Genomic DNA, 23,070 nt, shown 5'->3' on the forward strand with positions numbered 1-23,070 from the left:
CTTGTGAATAATGTGAAAGGGATCACTTTTGTTTGAAGAAGGTAGTACTCTCCTCCTCTCCGACATGGGCATAGGCATAGCCGCCGCATAATCTCTTGTTCTAGCCGGCGGTGCAGCAATTCGAAGGGACACATTTTTTTGGTCAAGACAGTTATCAACTAAGATGATTTTCCGGGTTCGACGCCAGCCGAAGGCGAACTGCTCATCCCTGTCACTAAAGTGGGTACTGGGCCTTCGGGCTCAGGGAAAAACCTCCCGGGTGAAGCTGGCCCGCTGCCTAACCGGGCCCAGGGAATGACCCGCGAAGCGGGGAACCCTGGATTATCAAAAAAAAAAAAACTAAGATGATTTTCCCAGAATTCAAATCCTCCTGTTTCTCAGGGAATTCGGCTCTTAAATATTAATAATTGGACCAAGAACCAAAAGCAAAAACGCAAACTTTTTAAGAAGAGTCAGTCAACACTTTAAGAAGAGTCTACGGAAAAAGGATAAATTCCAACCTAACAATGTCTGTGTTTCATACCGTGACTATTTCATCCCATACTAACAATTATTTCAAATAAACTACATGAACCATCAAATTCTTAGTTTTTTTTTTGTTTAATTAGGGTTGGCCTTTGTTTTTGATATTTTGTTAATTTTATCAATTTTTAAATAAAGAAAAATTAAAATAAAGGAGAGTATATGAGATTATGTTTTTTTCAGTCTGAAGAGTATATTAGACTTTGATTCAGATGTAAACCCTAATCTGTCTCACATGGGAATGCTATAAAAACCAACATTTATCTTTCACTTTCAACAAATTAATAGACTCGGTCCCGTAGATCTAAACTCTGATGCTGGTCATCGTGGTGAGGTTGACATCATGGCTTATGGCGTTGATGAAGGTCATAACTTCGAGGCCGGAGTTCGGTTCAGTCCCTTTCCAGCAGGTGGATAAGATTGTCCCCATAAACTCTCTTTTGCTACTCCTTTTCTCTGTTATTTATACATATATTGGTTGGTTCAGGAGATGACATTGCGCGGCACACCAAGATGCTCGGAGACATTCGTGCCTGGTCATCTGATAATCCCAATCCATCAAACCTGTTCCTAATCATGGGAGACCCCTCAGTTGACTTCCTCCCCTACATTGAATTTCCGAAGAGCTCGAAAGGATACAAGATTCACTATACATATATCTAGCATAAGAAGAGCCTGAAGTTCCATGTTCTCTTTGGAAAACTTGTATTCGGTGTCAGATGCAAAACTTCACATATATCTACTATCTAGTATTATCTTCTTCTTTTATTTTTTCCTTTAAACACCGAGCCCTAGTTTGTTAGATCAAAACAAAAGTTCACTTTTCTGAAAAAAAAAAATTTGAGTACACGAGAAACAGATCCTGTAACCAAAAACTAAATGTTTTTAAATTTTGAATTTAATAATTCACTTATTTGGACAACCAAAATTTTTTTTTATTTGATTGGTCAATAATCAAAGAATAACTTCAAATTTTATGATATTATACTAATCATCTCTACATAGATCCTAAAACCTAAACTAAATATTGAGAGTATTTGTTTGTAATAGATTATAGAATAAATAATTCTAGACACAAACTCCTTAGAACAAACAACGATGCAAAACAAGTTTTAGTTGACGAAAACTATATTGATGAATATCGGATTACAAGATCAATGTGTACACAAGAATCAAAACTAAGCTCAAGACAATTGAATAAAACAAAGTCGATTTGTTTGGAAGATCTTGATGTTTGGATGTATGTATTCGGGTAACTATATCAATTTTCTCGTCCTGATCTTTATATACTCGTCTTACTATTGTTGTTTCCGATATCTCATCCTCCATTTGCCTCGCTTGTTTGCGTAGTTTTCGGGATCTTCTCCTTTGAGACCTGGTTAACATTTTATAACACTTCGACCGCCCACGGCTAATGGACCACTCACGTCCGTTCTCATGGTCTGTGGGTCTTATCCCATCCGATGGACGGTGTGTTAATTTTTCCAAAGTCTAAAAGTCTTGTTTACTAACCCTGAAATCACCATTCAGCCTTTTTCCGTGCTTTGGTCTCACTCGCATGGTATTGCGAATCACTTCCCGATAGGTCACCCATCATTTCACTACTCCATTCCAAGCACGTTTAACTCTGGAGTACTAAATGAATGTATGACGGAAAAGTTAAATCAATTTTGGTGACATAGGTAGCCAAATTAATCCTCTTAAGCATTTCCATATATCACAACTCGGGATGTTACAATCCATCCATTCTCAAAAAACGCAACGTCCTCGTTGCGTTGCGCTCCACGACAGGTCTCAAAATGTCTATTGGGATCAAAACCGAGATGGCTAACTTGGCTTTGATACCACTTATAACACCCCAATCGCCTACGGCTAATGGGCCACCCACGCCTGCTCTCTCGGTCCGTGGGCCCATCCCGTTCCAATGTTCGGTGCATTAATTTTTCTAAGACTCGAAATCATTGTTTAATAGCCATGCAATTACCACCCGACTTTTTCCACGCTTTAACCTCACTCACACGGTATCGCGAATCACTTCCTGATAGTTCACCCCTCATTTCACTATTCCAGTCAAAGCACGTTTAACTCTGGAATTCTAAACGGATGAATAACGAAAAAAATAAGTCAAACTTTGGTGATATAGATAGCCAAACCAATCTTCTTTAAGTCTTTGTGAGTAAGTCTTTCTGAGTATCACAAGTGGGATGTTACACATTTACCGTCGAGATCCCCTATACGTGGCCCATTTAATCGTTTTCAGTCCCAATTATTCAAGCCCTGACTTCGATGCTAGATTAGGGTCCAATACATTCGTATCTCATAATTATGCAAAATAAACGCTAAAGAGAAACTAGAAAAGTGGGTTGTGTGGGAGGAAGAATATCATTTTCCTGAAATAATTATCTATTCACTCTGTTTTTTAATATAAATCGTTTTATAATTGTGCATGTAGATTAAGAAATCATTATTTTTTTATATTTTGTAAACAAAAACATCATTAATTATTTATATAACCACAAATCAACCAATAATAAAATAGAATGTATATTATCATTGGTCATATAACATTAAATGTTAATAAATTTTACATAGAAAACTGAAAACGTCATATAATTTGGGACATAAAAATTTCACTAAAACGACTTATATGTCAAATTCAAAAAAGTATAGTAAGTTTGAAAAAAATTGTATTATAGATTTTTAAATTAGTTCGATTTGTAGAATAAATTTAAGGGTTTTTAATTAATACTGGTTATTAATCAGGTATAGTTTAGTTGTGTACACAATTTATTTTTTACTAGAAAATTATTTTTATTTATTCCAAATCGTATTTTTAAATATATTTTCATACGTATGTGACTAATATAAGAAATATAAATTTAAATACAAATTTATATTTTAAATTGATGTGAAAATTGTCACTTTTTCAACTATATCATTTTAATTTTTTTTAAAAAAAAGTTTATTGACATAAATTGGTAATATTATTAGTATAATTGTTAACTTATATTTAAATTTATGTAGTAGAAATTTTATATTATTTTAACTTGAAGTCATATCATAATAACATAGGATTTATTTCAAATTTTATTTGTTTTGTTAGAATGATATGTGATGATGATACTTAAACAATCATTTGGTAGATAAAGCTTAAGATATATAACTAAATCTAGAGCATACAATTATAAAGAAAGAAATTCAGACAATTTAAATATATAGGAACTAGATTAAGTTCCTTGCCTTGCGCGAGATAAACATTATATATATATATAAATTATTTTATGTATTATATGTTCGTACATATTATAAAATAATAAATATATATTGAATAATTACAAGTCAGTAACTATTACATATATAATTAAATTGGTGCGAACATATAAATCAATTTTATTAATCCAAATATTTTTTTTTAAAAAAAATTGATAGGATATGTAATTAAATTTAAATGATATTAACATACATATATAGTATATTTTTAATATTAATGTCTATTAAATGATGCTTTCTACTCATATATTTTTTTTGACCATGTGTATCTTTAATAGCAAAAACTTTAAATTACTGATAACAAAATTTTCATTGTGGGATTAATAATTTTAGTAATTTATAATTTAAAAAGATTTATCAATGTTAGTTCAAAACTTTTATCAAAAAAATTTATTCAAAGTAAATTTTGAAATTAAAATATTTATTTATTCAATATAGTTTATAGTTTAATTTAGAATGTTATATATACATATATATTTTAAATCTTAATGATTAATTAAATTAGACTTTTATTTATATGATTTTGTAATCATTTGTATTTTGTCATAACAAAAATTTTAAACCATGGATCGCAAAATTTGAATGTGAGACTTTTAACAGTTTTAGTAATTTATAGTCGTTTTTTAAAATTCAAAATATAACATATACAGAAAAATCTAAATTTTTATAATATGGTTATTGTGATTTTTTTAAATTATTTTAATAGTTTTTTTTTTGACAACTTGTTTCATTAATGCCATAAGAATGTTAGGTGGGTGCCATAAAGGCATCACCTACATACAAAGCATCTTTTGCCAACCTATCGGCTACACCATTTCGATCTCGAGAGATCCAACTAAAAGATAAAAATTGAAAGGAGGAAGATAGTAGTGATGTCTGCTATGACTCCATGGAGCTCTGCTACAGGTTCTGTTCCTCTGGCTGCCTTGATCAGCACATATGAATCACATTTGACTCTTAGGTTTGTCACTTCCATTCAGCATAGATAAATTATTTTAATAGTTTAAAATTAAACAAATTTGATAGAAGATACATTATTTTTTTTATCAGATCTTTATTATTCAAAATCATTAATTGTCATATATACTTTAGTCACATTAGGCAATTACGTAATCTTTATTTAATGAAATAATAAATGACATTAATAATGTTAGTTTAATAAAAAGCTTATTATATAATTAGATGGACCAACATATTTTTTTAATAATTTTAAGAATCATCTTTGTGATGACACGTGGTTACAAAAAGAAGTCGTAAATATATAAGGGATAAAGAAAACACTAAAACCCCCAAAAATGTAAAAAGAAATAGATATGAAAGATCCCCGATAAACCGGTTATCGAATCGAACCGGATAAACAAGCAAGCCGACTCTCCCTCTAAGATATTTTATAAACCTCTCAAACACACAAGTCGCTCTCATTCTCAACGTCTCCTCCCTTCTTGGCTCTCTATCCCTCTCTGCTCTCTTCTTCCGAGATCAAAGATGGACTACAAACAGAACCAAACTTACATTGATGCCGACGGCAAGATTACACAGGAGAACAACAATAAGGAGATTACACAAGAGGAGGACGACGAGGAGATTACACAGGAGGACGCATGGACCGTCATCTCAGCCTACTTCGAAGAGAAAGGTCTCGTTCGTCAGCAGCTCGATTCTTTCGATGAGTTTATTCAGAACACTATGCAAGAAATCGTCGACGAGTCGTCCGATATCGAGATCCGACCCGAGTCCCAGCACAATCCTGGCCACCAATTTGATTTCGCCGAGGTTCTCTAGCTTCTCTAGTGTTTTTTTTCTACTGTGAAATTGAAGTCCTGTTCTGAGCTATTGCGTTTGTGTGTACTGTTTCGGTGCAGTTAGGGTTTGCCTTCTCGAGTAAGTTAGCTTGTTGCAATTAGGGTTTCGCCGAGGTTCTGTAGCTAGGGTTTCTCTTTTCTAGGGTTTCTACTATTGAGATGTTGGGGGTGTGAAGCTCAGATCATTTTTGGCACTAGGAAGATGTGTTTTAGTATTGATGAAACTTTATTTTCTTGCAGAGAATCTACAAGATTAGTTTTGGACAGATTTATGTGAGTAAACCCACGATAACGGAGTCTGATGGAGAGACTGCCACCTTGTTCCCCAAGGCTGCAAGGTTGAGAAACCTCACCTACTCGGCTCCTTTGTATGTCGACGTTTGCAAGACAGTTATTATGAAAGGGCATGATGGGGAGGAAGTTACGGAGACTCAGGATTTTACCAAAGTTTTCATTGGAAAGGTCCGTGAACTTTTTTTTTGTGCAATATTATATAAGCGGCTTGCTTCTCCTATACGGTTCTGACTCTAGATATGTTTTCTTCCTTCTTTGATTTTTTTTTTAACTGTAGGTTCCCATCATGCTCCGGTCTACTTACTGTACCTTGCATCAGAATTCGGAGAAAGATTTGACAGAGCTTGGAGAATGTCCTTATGATCAGGGAGGATACTTCATTATTAATGGCAGTGAAAAGGTTCTGATTGCTCAAGAGAAGATGAGTACGAACCATGTTTATGTGTTCAAGAAGAGACAGCCGAATAAGTACTCGTATGTCGCTGAAGTCCGTTCCATGGCGGAAACCCAAAATAGACCTCCGAGCACAATGTTTGTGCGTATGCTCTCTGGCTCGAAAGGGGTAAGAGAAAGCTAAATACTATTTAGCTCTATTTGAGTTTCTTTAAATTCTAAGATAATAATGGTAAATGGATGGATGCAGGGTTCATCTGGACAGTATATTCGATGTACTCTTCCATATATCAAGAAAGAAATTCCTATTATCATAGTATTTCGTGCATTGGGGTTTGTTGCCGATAAGGACATATTGGAGCGTATATGCTATGAGTTTGGAGATACTCAGATGATGGAGTTGCTCAGGCCTTCCTTGGAAGAAGCTTTTGTGATTCAAAGTCAGCAGGTAAACCATTGATCCTACGTACATTTGGTTAATATTATGTTTATTCTGGCTCTTCTGTTGTTGGGAGAATTAATCCTGATGATTTTCGTATTCCTTCAGGTTGCCCTTGACTATATTGGAAAACGTGGTGCGCCTGTTGGTACACCCAAGGACAAGAGGATAAAGTATTATATATATTCTAAAACCAATTAAGTTGGCATTATGATCTATGATATCAACTATTGAGATGTTGATACTGGAGGTTTGCAATATTATCATTGCAGGTATGCAAGAGATATCCTTCAGAAAGAAATGTTTCCTCATGTAGGAGTTGGGGCTTTTGAGACTCCAAAAGCTTACTACTTCGGGTACGTATTCAGCTCACTCGTGTTCTTTGAGTTTCATAGTGCTTTTTGTTTCTCATATTATGCAATAACCCTCAGGCTTATCATACACCGGCTGCTGCGTTGTGCACTTGGCCGAAATCCAGAAGATGATAGGGATCATTATGGTAACAAAAGGCTGGATCTTGCTGGTCCTTTACTTGGAGGGCTGTTTAGAATGGTTTGTTACCAGTCCCATAATTATGCATTTTTGAAAAAAAAATTAAAGAATTTTTAAAATCATTTTAGTTGATCTCTTACTGACTTAAAATCTTCTTTAATGTAGCTTTTCAGAAAGCTAACGAGGGACGTGAGATCTTATGTTCAGAAGGTCTGTTACATATTTACTCTTTCTTAACCCGAGGACTTCAATTCTAGTTTTTTATTCTGTGTTTGGAAGTCTGATTCATGTCGCTATAACAGTGCGTTGACAATGGCAAAGAAGTAAATCTTCAATTTGCCATTAAGGCTAAAACAATTACCTCTGGCTTGAAATATGCTCTTGCTACTGGGAACTGGGGCCAGGCAAACGCTGCTGGCACAAGAGCTGGAGTCTCTCAGGTTAGGATACTTCTTTGTTTTTTTTTTGTTTTCAGCCCAAATAATATTTTGATATATGTTTATTAGGTTTACAGTTTTGGTCCATTATGGTTTATTGCTTGATCTACATGGTTCTCAAGTCTTTACTTCTACCAGGTTCTAAATCGGTTAACATATGCCTCCACTTTGTCACATCTGAGGCGTCTCAATTCTCCTATTGGGCGTGAAGGTAAAAAGCCTTGTTTTTTTCAGACATTTCTACTTTGTCTCGGCTTATCTGCTAGTGCAGTTGGTGTAGTGTATTTTAGTCAGGGTTCATTTTATTATCCACATCCTTGCAACTTAGGTTCACCTGTAGTTCTGGTTTTTCCACTTGAATGTTAATGAATTTTTATATGCCAGGAAAATTGGCAAAACCAAGACAACTACACAACTCACAATGGGGTATGATGTGCCCTGCTGAAACACCTGAAGGACAGGTATAGTTGTTGCATTTACATAAATAATAATGTTTTGGGTTTCAGTTTAGTTCCTTTGCTGACTGTGGATTTGCTTTGCCAGGCTTGTGGTCTAGTGAAAAACTTGGCGCTCATGGTCTATGTGACAGTTGGGTCAGCTGCTTATCCCATATTGGTATTTTTGGAAGAATGGGGACTTGAGAATCTTGAGGTCTGTAGCACTACACAGTCAGTTTCTTTGCCACTTTGTTTCATGTGTTTACTCAAGGTCTTAACTTTGATTGTAGGAAATATCCCCAGCAGATATACCCCAAGCCACAAAAATCTTTGTCAATGGAAAGTGGGTTGGAATTCATCGAATTCCTGACATGTTGGTTAGAACGTTGAGACTTTTGAGGAGAAGGGTAAGCATGCAGTTTATTTCACATTTTAGTCAATAAAATGCTACTTTTGTGCAAGTGATGTATTAATTTTCCTCTTGCAGAATGATATTAACACTGAAGTTAGCGTTGTTAGAGATATTCGTCTGAAAGAGCTCCGGATATACACTGACTATGGTCGCTGTAGTCGTCCCTTGTTTATTGTGGATAATCAGAGGCTCTTAATAAAGAAGAAAGATATATATGCTCTGCAACAAAGGGTAAAGTTTATAGTCTTTCGTTCTCAAAGTACGTTTTGTGGTAACTTCAGTGTACCAATACTCGTTTTCATAACCCAGGAAAGTGCAGAAGAGGATGGTTGGCATCATCTACTTGCAAAGGGGTTTGTAGAATATGTAGACACACAGGAAGAGGAGACTACTATGATATCCATGACTATCAATGTGAGTAATTAGAATGTCTGAAAATGTGAATAAATGCACTTTTGGGGGCATTCATGGGCACAGAAAACTCATTCTTAATTTCGTTTCAGGATCTGGTTCAAGCTAGGCTCCGTCCCGACGAGGCATATTCTGACACTTACACACATTGTGAGATTCACCCTTCTTTGATATTGGGCGTGTGTGCTTCAATCATACCGTTTCCCGACCATAATCAGGTTTCGCTCTCTTTAATTTACCTATCTATGAGTAGCAATTTAGTTATGTTAAAAGCTAAATTTATGCTAACTACCAAGTGTACCTTTCCTGCCACTTTTGATGAATTAGTCACCCCGTAATACATACCAATCTGCTATGGGAAAGCAAGCTATGGGAATATATGTCACCAACTACCAATTCCGCATGGTATGTTTTGTGGTCTCTTTCTGCCATCTCTTGTTATAACACTACATGCTTTAATGATACTAATATAATTGTTATGTAAACCAGGATACCTTAGCCTATGTTCTATATTACCCTCAAAAGCCTCTGGTCACCACAAGAGCTATGGAGCATCTTCACTTTAGGCAACTTCCAGCAGGAATTGTGCGTTATTTTGCTTAAAGTCTTTCTGATTCCAGCTTTTACTCTTCTCTCAATTCTCTCAGACGTTTTTTTCTTCGTCTTGTGTAGAATGCTATTGTTGCCATTTCTTGCTATTCTGGATATAATCAGGAAGATTCTGTCATCATGAATCAGTCTTCAATAGATCGTGGTTTCTTTCGATCCTTGTTCTTCCGGTCTTACAGGTGAATATACCATATACTTGTGGACATTTGCTTTCGATCTCTCCATTTAATTTATACTGCTAATCTTTCTCCTGGCAGAGACGAGGAGAAAAAAATGGGGACCCTTATCAAAGAAGACTTTGGGCGCCCAGAGAGAGGAAATACACTGGTAAGACACGTGCGGTTCATATTTTCTGTGGAGTTTATTAACACTTAGAAATTCTCCTTCAGGGTATGCGACATGGTTCTTATGAGAAACTGGATGATGATGGTCTCGCACCTCCTGTAAGTAAATGATTTATTCTTCCTTTAATGGTTAAATCTGATATGATTAGATGATTAGTGCTAGAGAGCGTATCATATGATTATTTTTAATCTTTTGTGGTATAGGGTACTAGAGTTTCAGGTGAAGATGTAATCATTGGGAAAACCACTGCAATATCCCAAGACGAGGCTCAAGGACAAACATCACGATACACCAGACGTGATCACAGTATAAGCTTGCGTCATAGTGAATCTGGCATGGTGGATCAGGTAACTTCAGAAACGATTAATCTGATAATATTTTATTTAAACGAGGAGCTGGGGTTCTGGAAGTTCTCTATTTTTTTTTTACTTGTGAACTTCTTGTAGGTGTTATTGACCACAAATGCAGATGGTTTGAAGTTCGTGAAAGTGAGGGTTAGGTCCGTTCGTATTCCTCAAATTGGAGACAAGTTCAGTAGTAGACATGGTCAGAAGGGAACTGTTGGCATGACATACACACAGGAGGACATGCCTTGGACGATTGAAGGCGTTACTCCTGATATAATCGTGAATCCACATGCTATCCCGTCTCGGATGACAATTGGACAGCTGATTGAGTGTGTCATGGGAAAAGTGGCAGCTCAGATGGGTAAAGAAGGAGACGCCACTCCCTTTACAGATGTCACGGTAACTTGCATTTTATTCCTTGGCTCCTTGTTTAGTTGTGACTTGGGTATAAATCTGACGCATTGTGGTGTGCCTTTAGGTGGACAATATAAGCAAAGCTCTCCATAAATGTGGGTACCAAATGCGTGGATTTGAGAGAATGTACAATGGTCACACAGGCAGACCACTCCCAGCGATGATATTCATTGGACCAACCTATTACCAAAGGTTGAAGCATATGGTTGATGACAAGATCCACTCTCGTGGACGAGGTCCTGTGCAAATCTTAACAAGACAACCGGCTGAAGGACGATCCCGTGACGGTGGACTGCGTTTTGGAGAAATGGAGCGAGATTGCATGATTGCACATGGTGCTGCTAGCTTTTTGAAAGAGAGGCTGTTTGATCAGAGCGATGCGTATAGGGTACATGTGTGTGAAACCTGTGGGCTCATCGCCATTGCAAACCTGAAGAATAATACTTTTGAATGCAGAGGTTGCAAGAACACAACAGATATTGTTCAGGTAAGGTTTCAAAATTGTGTTTTTTTTTCCAATCTCGTTAATGCTCATTTGTGTGTTATGTACTAATCTCTTTGACAGGTTCACATACCATATGCTTGCAAATTACTGTTTCAAGAGCTTATGTCAATGGCGATTGCGCCACGGATGCTTACTAAAGATGTGAAGTCAGCTAAGGGCAGGAAGTGAGGAGCTTCCTTTTTCTCTTTGGCTCTCGTATCTCTGTGACAAAACTACAACTCAAACTTGTGTATCGTTCATTTGGTATTTATTCTGAAACTAGAGAGGTATATGATACTACTTTAGAAGTTATTATTATATTCACTTGTCAGTGAATTCGTGACTTGACCAAACCTCTTTCTGTCATCACCATTCACTCGTAAGAACAACGCTAAGGCATGAGCTCAGCAATATTCTTTCTGCCTTAAGTCTCTGTTCCCGCTATGACAACCTTCGAATTACATTAAGCACAATACCAAAAGAAAATCCTAATGAATATTGGGTAGCTGAAACAAAGTACCAGTAAAGCCTAACGAACATTCCTCACTGCAAAGTGAAGCTTAATCCTGCTCAAGGACTAGATAACATTCTTCATTATCATTAAATATGATACACGGTCAACTAAAAGCTCAAAACAGTGAATTCATGGTCATAAGTTCCCACCACTGAAACAATCTTTTCTATACTCGTCTTCTTTGATTCTGTCTAGCTTCTGCTTCGCTGCTCTATGTCTCCTCGTCGTCACCGTCACAAAATGAGGTGGAGCAACCTCTGAAATAAACCTTGCTAAACGTGCAAGGGGGTTGGTTGCCAATACAACTTCTTGCCAATAAGTTGATGTATTTGTACTATATTTTTAGTTCATAACTATATATTCTTTTTTTTTTTTGGATCAATTTCATAACTATATATTCATGAGGACTACTATTTAGGAGAAAAAAAAAAGCTTATGTATCGAGTAAGCTATTCTAAAACATATATTAGAAATCTGATTTTTTCAAAATAAAACACACCTCAATAATCACTTTATAATTATCAAATATTCATCCATTGACACGAAAAATTTCGTATGATAATAGGGAAGAACAGAACTCAAAACTCTATATTTGGACATTGTAAACGAACAAGAGAAAACAAAGTACTACAGTACCCATAAGAATTTGAAAAGTGTTGGCGCCACATATAACGGATATTTTGTTAGCATATTTAAGAAAATGGTTTCCAAACTAAGACTTCAATCGTCAAAATTTTTTGTCCATCAAAGTCTGGGTGGTGTAGTCGGTTATCACGCTAGTCTCACACACTAGAGGTCCCCGGTTCAAACCCGGGCTCAGACATCTTTTTTTTTTAATGGTAAAAGAGAACTCTTGCCGAACCAGAGTGCTTAATTATAATTTTGTGACCCTGGAACAACAAATCTTCAACAGTTTTCTGTAGAAATTCAGATTGGTAGTAGAAGTACAAGCTAAATATTTTAGACATAATCTTAGATTTACGATAATTGTACACTAATGCATCTCACATTATGCGATTACGCTTTTAAAAACAGAGAATAGACTAAAACATAGCAAAACATGAACTCTGGGAGCACATAAATATCTTATTATTATTATTTTTTTTTAACAAAACATAAATATCTTATTTATCAGTTATGATGATGAAAGACACAAGACACAACGAACTGGTGATAATTAATAATTTGTTTATATTACAAAAAGACCTGACAAGCAACTTAGAGCAACCTCAACAGCAAACCTTTTAAAAGCAGGTTCTAATTCAAAAAGTAATAATAGTTTAATCATGTATAATGTTGAAGTCAAAATTTATTTTTGTGAAAAAAGTAAACCAATTAGAAATTGACATATGACAGCTTAGTTTTAGAACCGGTCTTTGCAGCGCTTATTTAAGACTCGTATCGCTACTTTACTGTTTTTTTTTCATTATTTTAATATATTTTTTCTTTACTAACTCCAGTAAGAATCTTATGTCTGAAACTATAGGGGAACAAAGATGCAAACTTTTAGAAATCAACTTAAAAAAGACCCAACAGAAAACATAAACAAAAAAACTGAAACACTTTATTCAAAAAAAAAACTGAAACATTATTGGCTTAATAAATAAAAGATAAAACGGATAAAACGGTTATGATTCAAGGACCACATGATAAGAGGATTTAAACACCAACTTGTTTCTGAGTTTGTTATTCTTGTTCTTGATCATGTGATCAGTGCCTTATTATCCTCTGCTTCCACTGGTGCTGGTATTATGATTCATGCTCATGGTGTTGTTGAAGCGCTGTCTTGGCTTGTTTGGATCCTCTTGATTTACGCGGTAACTGTTATAATTATTAACATGTCCAACATGGTAATATCCTTGGGGAAACGACCCATCATTGAACACAGGGCGATTCATTGGTGGATGACTACGAACTGGAAACACCACATCACCATGCGTCTCAGGCAAAGAACCGAAATGGCTCCCAACAACACCAGCAGAAGAAGAAGAATCACCAATAGATCCAAGAAAATCGTTAGTTTCTTGACCATGTAAGAAAGTCTGGTGATGATTAACCTGTTGGGTCTCAACAGGAACCACCTGAGCAACAGATGGTTGATCTATTCTGCTTCCACCAGCCGATATGTTCCTTAATGTCCCACCATGAGTCCATAATCGACGACAATTCTTGCAGGTGTAGCGCGGCTGAGACACACTATAGTTGTTGTAGTAACAGAACCTGGTGTTGTCAGAGTTACACCTTGGACATATTCGTGGTGGAGGTTTCACTCCACTCACTTGATTGTTTCTCCTTACCAAAACACGTGATTTATTCATTAAAGAGTTAATACTTGGTTTTGTTGTTGTTATGATGATTTTTAGTGTTGGGGAGAGGGTGTTCTTATATAGGTTCCTGGGGCGTGGATACTGAAGAAGAGATTCATTTTGTCTTTAACAGACTGCGATTGTGAGGAAAACGTGTCAGAGATTTTGCATTAGGGACAATGTGTTGAATATACCCAATTAAGATCTAAATTAGCTGAATGCCCATGATTATAGATAACCCAAAAAGGAGTAACTTTTTGACACTGTGCGGACGAAAATACTCTCGTGCTTTATCGAAAACATGTAACTCTAGATCTATCAGCTAAATATTTACATAGCAGGTAACAATCTACATACCAACTAACATATCAGCTAATAATTTCAGTATCAGCTAACAATCTATGTATCAAACAAATGTATCGACTAACAAATCATATATCAGTTAATGAAACTATTAACAATTAATTAGTTATCTATCAAATAGCCCCAAATCTATTTGTAACAGCTAACACTCCATGTATCGATTAAGAATCCACTAAAATCTAAATAATAGAAGTTAAGTAATAAAATATTTACTAACGTATATATTATCTAAATTGTGATTCGAAATTGGAAACATTGGAATTGAGGTGAGATAATAAGATTAGCATTATGGGTGTCAAAAGAATCAGAATAAAAAAGTAAAGATTTGTGTTGAATTAGAAGATGATTTGTAGAACCTGTACGAAAGATAAAGAGATTAGAACAAAAAAAGGGAGAAGAGAGAGATCTACAGATAAGAGTATTATAGTCATAAAAAATATTAAAAAGAAACAAGGGTATATAACAAATTATATGGGTTTTTTGGTGTATCCACACCGATTACTCTTTGCATTAATGAATTCTAAAGACCTATCTGCACACAATAAACCTTAGGCTTAGCTTAGTTAAAAACCAAGGCTCTCTTACTCTTAACTGTTGGATGTATATGAAAATTATAGAATCAAGAAGATATCATTAAATGAGTCAAGTGGTATAAACACAAACAAAATCTAGGGACATTGAGAGTATAATGCCACCTTAAGGGAAGTTTTTATTATGAAAGATACTATGTGCGTTTATACTCACGCGCAATGTACGTGTATGCTCACGCGCAAGTTCATTGGGCAGAAGATATATTTTTTTTCATATAAAATATTCACAAGATTTTTTTTTTTAACACTGAAATTAAAACATAACATCCATAGTTTGGTTTATAAATTATTATACTTAAATCCATATAAATGTTTAGTTGATAATTACCTAAATTAAAGAAAAATAGTAAAACAATAATATGAATACCTATTTTTCGACAAACATTTATAAATTAACTTTAGTAGGGACTTACTAATAGTGTGACTTATTGTGATAAAATTTGATAAATTATTAGTGTGACTTATTGTGATAAAATTTGATAAATTAAATGATGTAATGGTGCTTTGTTAAGAGAAAATACAATGTGAGTGTGTGCCTTCATTAGAGTTTATATTGGCACATCATAAGAGTTTATTGTTAAAACATATGCTTTAGGACAAGAGGAGGAAGACCAATAAAGTCATCTCAAAAAGTTCATGCAGTGGACTATGGTTGGAAATTGTCGTAGAGGCCGTGGTAGACGAGGTCCTATTATCTAGGTATCTATGTTCTTAGTTCCCTCTTTGCTTTTTATTTAGCTTTCAAAGGTAGTCTACTTGTTTTAGAGTATTCTAAATCATGTTGCTTTCACCATATTTTTCAAAATTGTATGATATTCTAAGATCATGGCTTGTTATTTCGTTTATGCATTTCAATTGGAAACCTTTTTAAAAAAGATATGCTTAAGGATTTTTTTTCATATACAAAATGGATATATTGTGAGAATAGACAGCTAGCAATGCTAAATACAAAGAAGACAAGGGACGCAACAAAACATTTTTTTGTATCAAGATAATAACAAAATATGGATTATGAAACTTGCAAAACACGTATTAACAATTTCAAAAGTAATTAGTTTTGAGAAAGAAAGAAAGAAAGAAAGTGTGCATGTGTGAGAAACTTAATTTTTAGCAGAAAATCCATGTATATAATTTGACCATATTCGAAATGGATTCTGATGGTGAGAATTGGAAAGTGAGCAACGATGAATATCAAGAAAGCAAGAAACTCATAACAAAAAGGGTTTCTGTGTTGAGTTGCCTTTTTTTTTTTTTTTTTTTTTGGAACGCATCTTTCATTCAATCTAAAGGTTACATTGCAAATAGTTCAGCAGAATAGAGTGCCTGCTTTGCCAGCGCATCTGCATTAATATTACAGGTGCGGGAAATCCAAACAAAGGAAATAGAAAAAAACGTTGCAGCAATGGTGGTGATGTCAGCCACAATGCCATAGATTTCTGAAGGGACTGGTCCAGAGACAACTGCCTTGATAAGTTGAGAAGAATCAGATTCGCATCGGAGATGCATGATACCATTTCTGCTACAGAGAACCACAACTTCCCGAAGAGCCAGGGTTTCAGCTGTCAATGTTGAGGGTACAAATTTTTGAGATGAGGAGAAGTTGGATGTTTGATCAGACGTGATTACCGTCCATCCAAGACCTGAGGAGTTTCGCCACGCAGCATCTGATTGTACCATTACAGAAATTGGGTTTGCTGGCGTGGGAGCAGTCAAGTTTCATCCCTTTACAATTTCTCTAAGTTGAGCACCACTCCATTCCCGAGCCAAACAGATAGCTTTAGAGACTGTATCTGCCACCGAAGTGTACCTGTTGCTAAAGACAAAGTTATTTCTTTCAATCCACAAGGACCAGAGTAACCAGGGGGCTAGAGGTACATTAACAATCCCAAGTGGTGGTAAACAGACTTTGTCACACAGACTCTTCCAAACTCCCGGTAAATCTGATGATCTTCTAGCCACAAAACCTGATGCAAAGGGAGTGTGTTCCCAAACCTCCTGAGCAAAAGAGCAGTGTAAAAAGAGATGATTAACAGATTCAAAGGCGCCACAGCGCTTGCACAGCGGATCAATATCAATGCGTCATGCGAGAAGCCTCTCTCCCACCGGGAGGATATCCTGGAGAGCCTTCCAGATGAACAATTGGATTTTAGGAGTAGTTTTTAGATTCCACACGCTTTGCTTCCAGTTGACGGTTGGGGTGACGATGTTGTTTTCTGGTTCGGTCCTGCTTTGCATCGCTGCCCAGTAACCCGATTTGGTGCTATAGTCTCCCGTCTTCGAGTGGATCCAAGCAAGTTTATTTGGGGCTCCCAAAGCGCTGGTTTTGATGCTCAGAATCTTATCTTCCCATTACGGCATGATTCTGTGGATCTTTTGCCTGTCCCACTCCGCAGAGTTTGGAAGAAACAGGTCTGCAACCGTATATTTCACCAGTTCTTCAGGAGGTGGTCCCATAGGAGCTTCTCTTCTGCTACAGTTTAGCCAAGGATCAGTCCAAATGTTGATAGATTTGCCATCTCCCACAATCCATCCTGAGTTTTCAGCTATCAAATCTCTGCCTACAAGAATGCTGTGCCATCCGTGAGAATCAGAGGATCGCTTGGTGATCTGCATAAAATCATTTTTCGGATCGTATTTCCCAAGTAATGTTCTGCCTAACAGGCTGTGGGGATAATGGATCAATCTCCAGCTTAGTTTAGCGAGGAATGCAATGTTGAAACACTGGAAATCTCTGAACCCGAGACCTCCCTCCGCTTTGGACTTTGTTAGCTTTTTCCAGGAGATCCAAGCCATCTTCCTCGATCCGTTCCGAGCATCCCAAAAGAATCTCGTCAAAGCGGACTGTATGCGCTTGCAGAGCGATACCGGAAGTTGAAAGCAAGTCATCGCATACAATGGAATCGGAGAGAGTACACTCTCGAGCATTTTGCGTTTCCCAGCCGTAGATAAATATCTGTTAGACCACCCACTTGCTTTCTGTTTGATCCTGTCGACCATCGAGGAGAATAAGTCTCTCTTTTTCCTTCCAAAATGCTCGGGTAACCCGAGATATTTCCCCACTCCACCTTCTTGATGAATATTAAGTGTTCCTTTTGCTGCTTCTCTTATGGAGCTGGATATCGAAGATTTTGATGTATTTATAGCCTGCCCCGAGGCTGCTTCATACCGGCTTAAGATAGAAGATAGCGCTGCACAACTCCTTTGATCAGCCTGAATAAAGAACATCGTGTCGTCCGCGAACAAGAGATGATTGATCCGAGGGCAACTCCTAGCCACTCTGATTCCTTTAAGGGATCCATCAGCATGTGCTTTGTTACATAGCCCCGAGAGGACTTCACTACACAAGATGAAGATGTATGGTGATAAAGGGTCTCGTTGGCGGATTTCCCTACCCGGTTTAACCCTCCCTCTAGGCGAGCCGTTGATGAGGAAGGAGTATGTAACAAAAGAAGCACATTGCATGATTAATGAAATCCATCGGGGATGAAACCCGAGCCGTTCCATAACCAAAGCGATGAAGTCCCACTCTAATCGATCATATGCTTTACTCATGTATGTTTTGACCGCCATCGAGAATCGAACCTTTGCCTTGGATGTATTTAAGTAATGAAGGATGTTGACCTTGGAAATAAGTCGGATGTGTGTCTCGTTTATTTTTGCTGGAATAATGCCGGACTCAAAGAACCCTTGAATCTCTTTAACTATACCATCTCCAATGTTGTCCCAATTGGAGTGGAAAAAACTTGCTGAAAAACCATCAGGCCCGGGAGCCTTATCCGCGTGTATGGAGAGTGCAGCCTCTTTTACCTCCGCATGGGAGGGCAGACCAATCAGTCGTTCATTATCTTCGGTAGTGACCAGTGGTGCCAAAGCATACTCGACTGTCTCTCTCCGGTCTCCTTCTTGCGTGGTGTACAGCTTCCCAAACTAAGAGACTATCACCTTGGCAATTTGATCTTCCTTATACACCATTGTTCCCTCAGTATTCTCGATAACTGAGAATGAGTTTGCTCTTCTGCGCCCTTTGGTAGTTGCATGAGAAAACCTGGTGTTCCGATCACCCAATCTCAGCCACAACAGTCTACTTCTTTGCTTCCAATAATCTTCTTCTGCTTTGTATGAAGCTTTCAGGTCATTTTGGATTAATTGGATAGTCTTTACATCATTACTTGGGCTGACAGTGCAGCTTCGAGTTCAATCTTCTTCTTCTCTATGACCAGCCTACTGTTTCTCTGTTGTTCTTTATTCCATTGCGAGATTGAGAACCAGCATCTTGCTATGCGTTCCCCAACTGAGATATTCTCCTCTTGACTCGAAGCTTTTTTAACCAGTTCCTTGACTTCTAAGTTATCCTTGAGTCTTCTATCATACCGAAACATACCTCGTCTTTTTTTGGATTCGGGTTCAAGTGTGGTGAGGATAGGCCTATGGCCAGAACCCTCAAACGGTAGATATTGGCTATGCGCAGCTGGAAACCGTTCCGCCCATCCTGTGTTTGCTACAGCTCTGTCAAGACGACACCTAACGAAGTGGTCGCCTCTCTGTCCCCTCCACGATAAAGGATCACTGGAGTGTGGGATGTCAAATAGATCACCTTCACAGAAGAAGGTTCTCAGATCAGAGAAAGATCCTTCAGGTCTCAACGGACCTCCGTCTTTCTCAGAATTGTTGGTTAGATCATTAAAGTCAGGGTAACAAACCACGGAGCTTCTCTAGTCTCGTTTTCAGCCAAAAGACCACTCCACATCAGGTTTCTTTTATGTCTATCTGTGTCAGCGTAGATAAAAGAAGAGTAGAAACGTTTTCCTTCATATTCAATAGTTACTATTGTGTCCAGAAGGTTTACAGATGAAGAAATAACATTTAATTTGACAGATTGATTCCATAAAATGATGAGTCCTCCCGCTGCTGGTCCACTCGGGGACACTATAAAGCTTGAGTCATACGCTAGCTCCTTCGTTTTCTCTACAATGAACTCATCGGGATTTTTAGTTTCAGACAAGAAGATAATATCCGGACAGATTGTTCGCTTTATCTCCTTTAGCCGATGAACTGTCAAGGTATTCCCTAACCCTTGACAGTTCCAGCTTAGAATGTTTAAGGAACGAGATTTGGTGGATCCTGAAAATCCACCCTCTGCTTCTTCCTTCTTGTGTCGGGAATGAGATTACATATAGGCTGGTCATATGAGTTTATCTGTGATGTTGAGTTACCAGAAGAAGCTGCAGTAGCTCGGGAACCCCCTGCTTTCACTTTGTTTTTCCGGTCTGTTTTTTCTTGTTCATTTGAAGTTGGTACCAATTTCCTACGGGTCAGAGAGGTTTTTGTTTGAGTGACTTTTCTTCTCTTTGCTCCCACAATTGTCCTTGGACTGCCTTGAATCTTCTTTTTCCCTTGGGATCATCCAGGTTTCCTTTTGACAGTCGTTTCAGAGCGCCCGTCCATTAGTGGAAGATCCTCTGTCTCCATTGGATCGATTAGTGGACCTAGACGTTGAGCAGCTGGGATCCTTGATATATGGTGTTTTTGACATCATTGTGTATATGCTTTCTAACTTGTTTGCATTGTTTTATCGAGTTAGTCTAGTCTTTTTAGAGTCATTTCAGGTCTGGAGAAGATTGAAGAGCTAAAGGAAGATGCATGAATAAAGGAGCAAGAATTAGAGATTTCTCCCGAAGAACAATTCGTGGAGCAGTCTGACGGTCGATCCTACCAGGAACAGCCAGCCGATTTTTCTCGATAATTATGGAAGTTTCCATATCCTCCAAAGATTTGCCCTAGTTGTCGATTCTCGACTTTGAAGTCTAGGGGCGCCTCCATATAAAAGCGGCCCCTATCTATTTTATTTGAGGACGCTAGTTTTTGCAAGAGACCTAGACCTTATTCTTGGATATTGCTATTGTAAGGGAGACGGCTCCTCTTCTTGACAGAGAAGATCATCCTGAACCTCATTGTTTTACCTTTGATTTACATGCAGTATTATTCAGTTATCATGTCTTGTTCGTCTTGTGTTATGGCTGAGTAGTCGGCTAGCTTGTCTAGGGTTCTAGGGTGTTAATCGCGAGGCTAAACATAAATAAGCAACTCTTTTGTTTCTTTGTTCATTCTAGTTCTTAATGCTAGTCCTAACCTAATCACTTACTGCTAGATCTTAGGCTCAATCACTCACTAACCGTGTAGTAGTTTGCTTGATATCGAATGAATGAGCTGAGCATCTCTAGTCAGCGAAAGTAGATACTAGAGTGTTCAGTGAACCCATGGACTTGATCTCTATAGCTTGCGATCGACCCTTGATCCAAACGACAGTTTAGGCGTCAAGGTCGAACCGCAAAGGGAACAGCGCCACGACAGTAGATTGTTCTACTAAGAGTGATCCGTGTTCTAGATCATGTCTCAACGAGCTTGAATAAATGTTTAGTTAAGTTTCAACACCCGATGAGAAACCCTAGATCGGCTTATCTTTAATATCGAATCTAAACCTTTTAAAATCTTTTACTTTACTTGCATTTTTAGTTAGACTTGTCCTCTGAAATTAATCTAAATTACTACAATTATCACTGTTAACTTGACAGTAGGAAAGGTTAAGTTTTAGTGTATCAATCCTCTCCAATGAAACTGGTCTCCTTCCTTCACTTACATTGTCTTCCTCATCTACTAGACTTACTTGAGGTCCCAATCGAAGCGTAGCTGGGACCCTTTCACGAGAAGCTGGGGTGGGACTTTCTCTCTGGCGTCGCCCATCAGTGGGAGATAAATTTTCTAGATTCGCTTGAACCATTTGAATCGCTGCTTCTTCCACTTCTACTTGTTCCTCTGCTTGTCGCAGACGTTCTTTTCTTGCGGCACTTTCCGTTGGATCCGCACACGCGGTGTACTGCCTCATAACCTCCCTAACTTCACCAATCGCTTCTTCAATTGCTTCTTGAGGTAAGACGGTTTGCATTCTTTGAAGAGGAGCCCCTCTTATTGTATCCTCTCGAGTTGCCTATTTTCAAGATCAAGTAACTAAACACTTTATCAAGTAACCAATTTTCAAACCACAAATGATATATCACCTTTTTAGGGATTTAACCACATCTTCCTTTATAGTCATGACAAATGATAGATCTCAACGGTGTTATTTCATATAGAAAGTAACACCATGAAAAAATCAACCACACACTCAGGTTTGAAACAGAGGAAGGTTTCTCACATGAACACAATCCATTTGAGTGAGAGATGAAGAAAGGAAAAAACAAACTCGTGCGTAACGCATGCTCTTTATCAACTCTTTGATCAATCCACGAGGCCCTTTTTTTTTTTATATAGTTTCCTTTCTCCACGCAAATTTTCAAGAACAAGAACCATTGAAAGCTTAGTGTCTTTCAGAAGAGAGATCCTTTTGTACAGACTAGATGTTCAAGTAGAAGATCAATAGCCAAAAGGAAGCTTAGGCCTTAGTTGATGTAATTACAGGAGACCGTCTTTATCATTGAGTTTATTTATAGACAGAGAACCACAATGAAGTACACACAAAGGGGTTCGTGTTTGAGGGTTAAGCACCAGAACGTTAAGAAACTGCTACGTTAGGCAACAGAACGTTGAGAAAGTCTCTTGCAATTTCACATTATGAAAGAGATATGGGTTTCCCTTCTTCCTCTCTTACTTACAACAAATTCATGTACCTCTACACGAAGATAGGTCAGAAGTTCCTGGTGTTCTTGATAAGATGAAGGAAGAGAACGTTGCTCATGATAACTACAGTTTCAAGATTGTTGTAGGGCTTGTGGCTTACTGCTTATGTGGAAAAGGGTCCTTAAGATAACGCTTTCAAGTGTATGAAAACGTCTTTAGGTATAGAAGTGGGAAAGAGAAAATGGAGACCCGGGTTGAACAACTTTGATACTCTGTTGCAGAGCATGAAAGAAGACAATATTGTAACCAATGTAGAAGCCAGGGCGGTTCTCACTACAAGAAGTCCCTGCTAATGAGCTTTTCTGCTTCTTACTTTATGTGATTACCAAAAAAAAAAAAAAAAAACTTACGAGACAATGTAATGATGAATGTGATGAGTTTTGCTTCTACGAGACAGTGTAACAACCTTATATGTGATACCACAAGCACCAGAATCTTATGTTGTCAAGAACACTATCTAGACTGATTTTCATGGCATGAATGAATCTTTACTTAGCTGTGACTTATGTACAAAT

The 23,070-nt window shown here is 37.4% G+C and overlaps 2 protein-coding genes and 1 non-coding gene across 4 annotated transcripts; 2 read left to right on the forward strand and 1 right to left on the reverse strand.

The window, feature by feature from the left end:
* Nucleotides 1-5,206: 5,206 nt before the first annotated feature.
* On the forward strand, nucleotides 5,207-11,456 carry LOC106432135 (DNA-directed RNA polymerase II subunit 2). Of its 2 annotated transcripts, XM_048751412.1 has the most exons (25): nucleotides 5,208-5,565; nucleotides 5,835-6,056; nucleotides 6,166-6,450; nucleotides 6,532-6,729; nucleotides 6,829-6,893; nucleotides 6,993-7,076; nucleotides 7,152-7,272; nucleotides 7,378-7,422; nucleotides 7,515-7,652; nucleotides 7,788-7,860; nucleotides 8,034-8,110; nucleotides 8,193-8,300; nucleotides 8,377-8,493; nucleotides 8,574-8,729; nucleotides 8,808-8,912; nucleotides 9,002-9,127; nucleotides 9,237-9,314; nucleotides 9,399-9,494; nucleotides 9,582-9,697; nucleotides 9,776-9,845; nucleotides 9,908-9,961; nucleotides 10,067-10,210; nucleotides 10,310-10,609; nucleotides 10,689-11,111; nucleotides 11,190-11,456. In XM_048751412.1, exons 1-25 carry the CDS (start codon nucleotides 5,278-5,280, stop codon nucleotides 11,295-11,297), a joined length of 3,597 nt encoding a protein of 1,198 aa, XP_048607369.1. In that variant the 5' UTR covers nucleotides 5,208-5,277; the 3' UTR covers nucleotides 11,298-11,456. The 2 variants fall into 2 exon arrangements, with proteins under 2 accessions (XP_048607367.1, XP_048607369.1); XM_048751410.1 differs by having other exon boundaries at nucleotides 5,207-5,565; nucleotides 6,993-7,272; nucleotides 8,574-8,912.
* A 632-nt stretch (nucleotides 11,457-12,088) lies between these two features.
* LOC106432143 (dof zinc finger protein DOF4.3) lies at nucleotides 12,089-14,967 on the reverse strand. The gene has a single exon (XM_048751413.1). The coding sequence runs from the start codon at nucleotides 13,938-13,940 to the stop codon at nucleotides 13,344-13,346; it is 597 nt and encodes a 198-aa protein (XP_048607370.1). The 5' UTR covers nucleotides 13,941-14,967; the 3' UTR covers nucleotides 12,089-13,343.
* TRNAV-CAC lies at nucleotides 12,372-12,445 on the forward strand. Its single transcript has one exon. It is a non-coding gene; the product is annotated as a tRNA-Val (tRNA).
* Nucleotides 14,968-23,070: the final 8,103 nt, after the last annotated feature.

Source organism: Brassica napus, chromosome C3 (genome assembly GCF_020379485.1).
Source record: "Brassica napus cultivar Da-Ae chromosome C3, Da-Ae, whole genome shotgun sequence".
Classification (NCBI taxonomy): Eukaryota; Viridiplantae; Streptophyta; class Magnoliopsida; order Brassicales; family Brassicaceae; genus Brassica; species Brassica napus.

Bases quoted from the DNA above. Each gene is read 5' to 3' on its own strand.
- LOC106432143 (XM_048751413.1), bottom strand. From the start codon at position 13,940: ATGAATAAATCACGTGTTTTGGTAAGGAGAAACAATCAAGTGAGTGGA.
- LOC106432135 (XM_048751410.1), top strand. From the start codon at position 5,278: ATGGACTACAAACAGAACCAAACTTACATTGATGCCGACGGCAAGATT. The intron at 6,730-6,828 runs GTAAACCATTGA...GTATTCCTTCAG, and splicing joins TTGTGATTCAAAGTCAGCAG to GTTGCCCTTGACTATATTGG. The intron at 8,301-8,376 runs GTCTGTAGCACT...CTTTGATTGTAG, and splicing joins GGGGACTTGAGAATCTTGAG to GAAATATCCCCAGCAGATAT.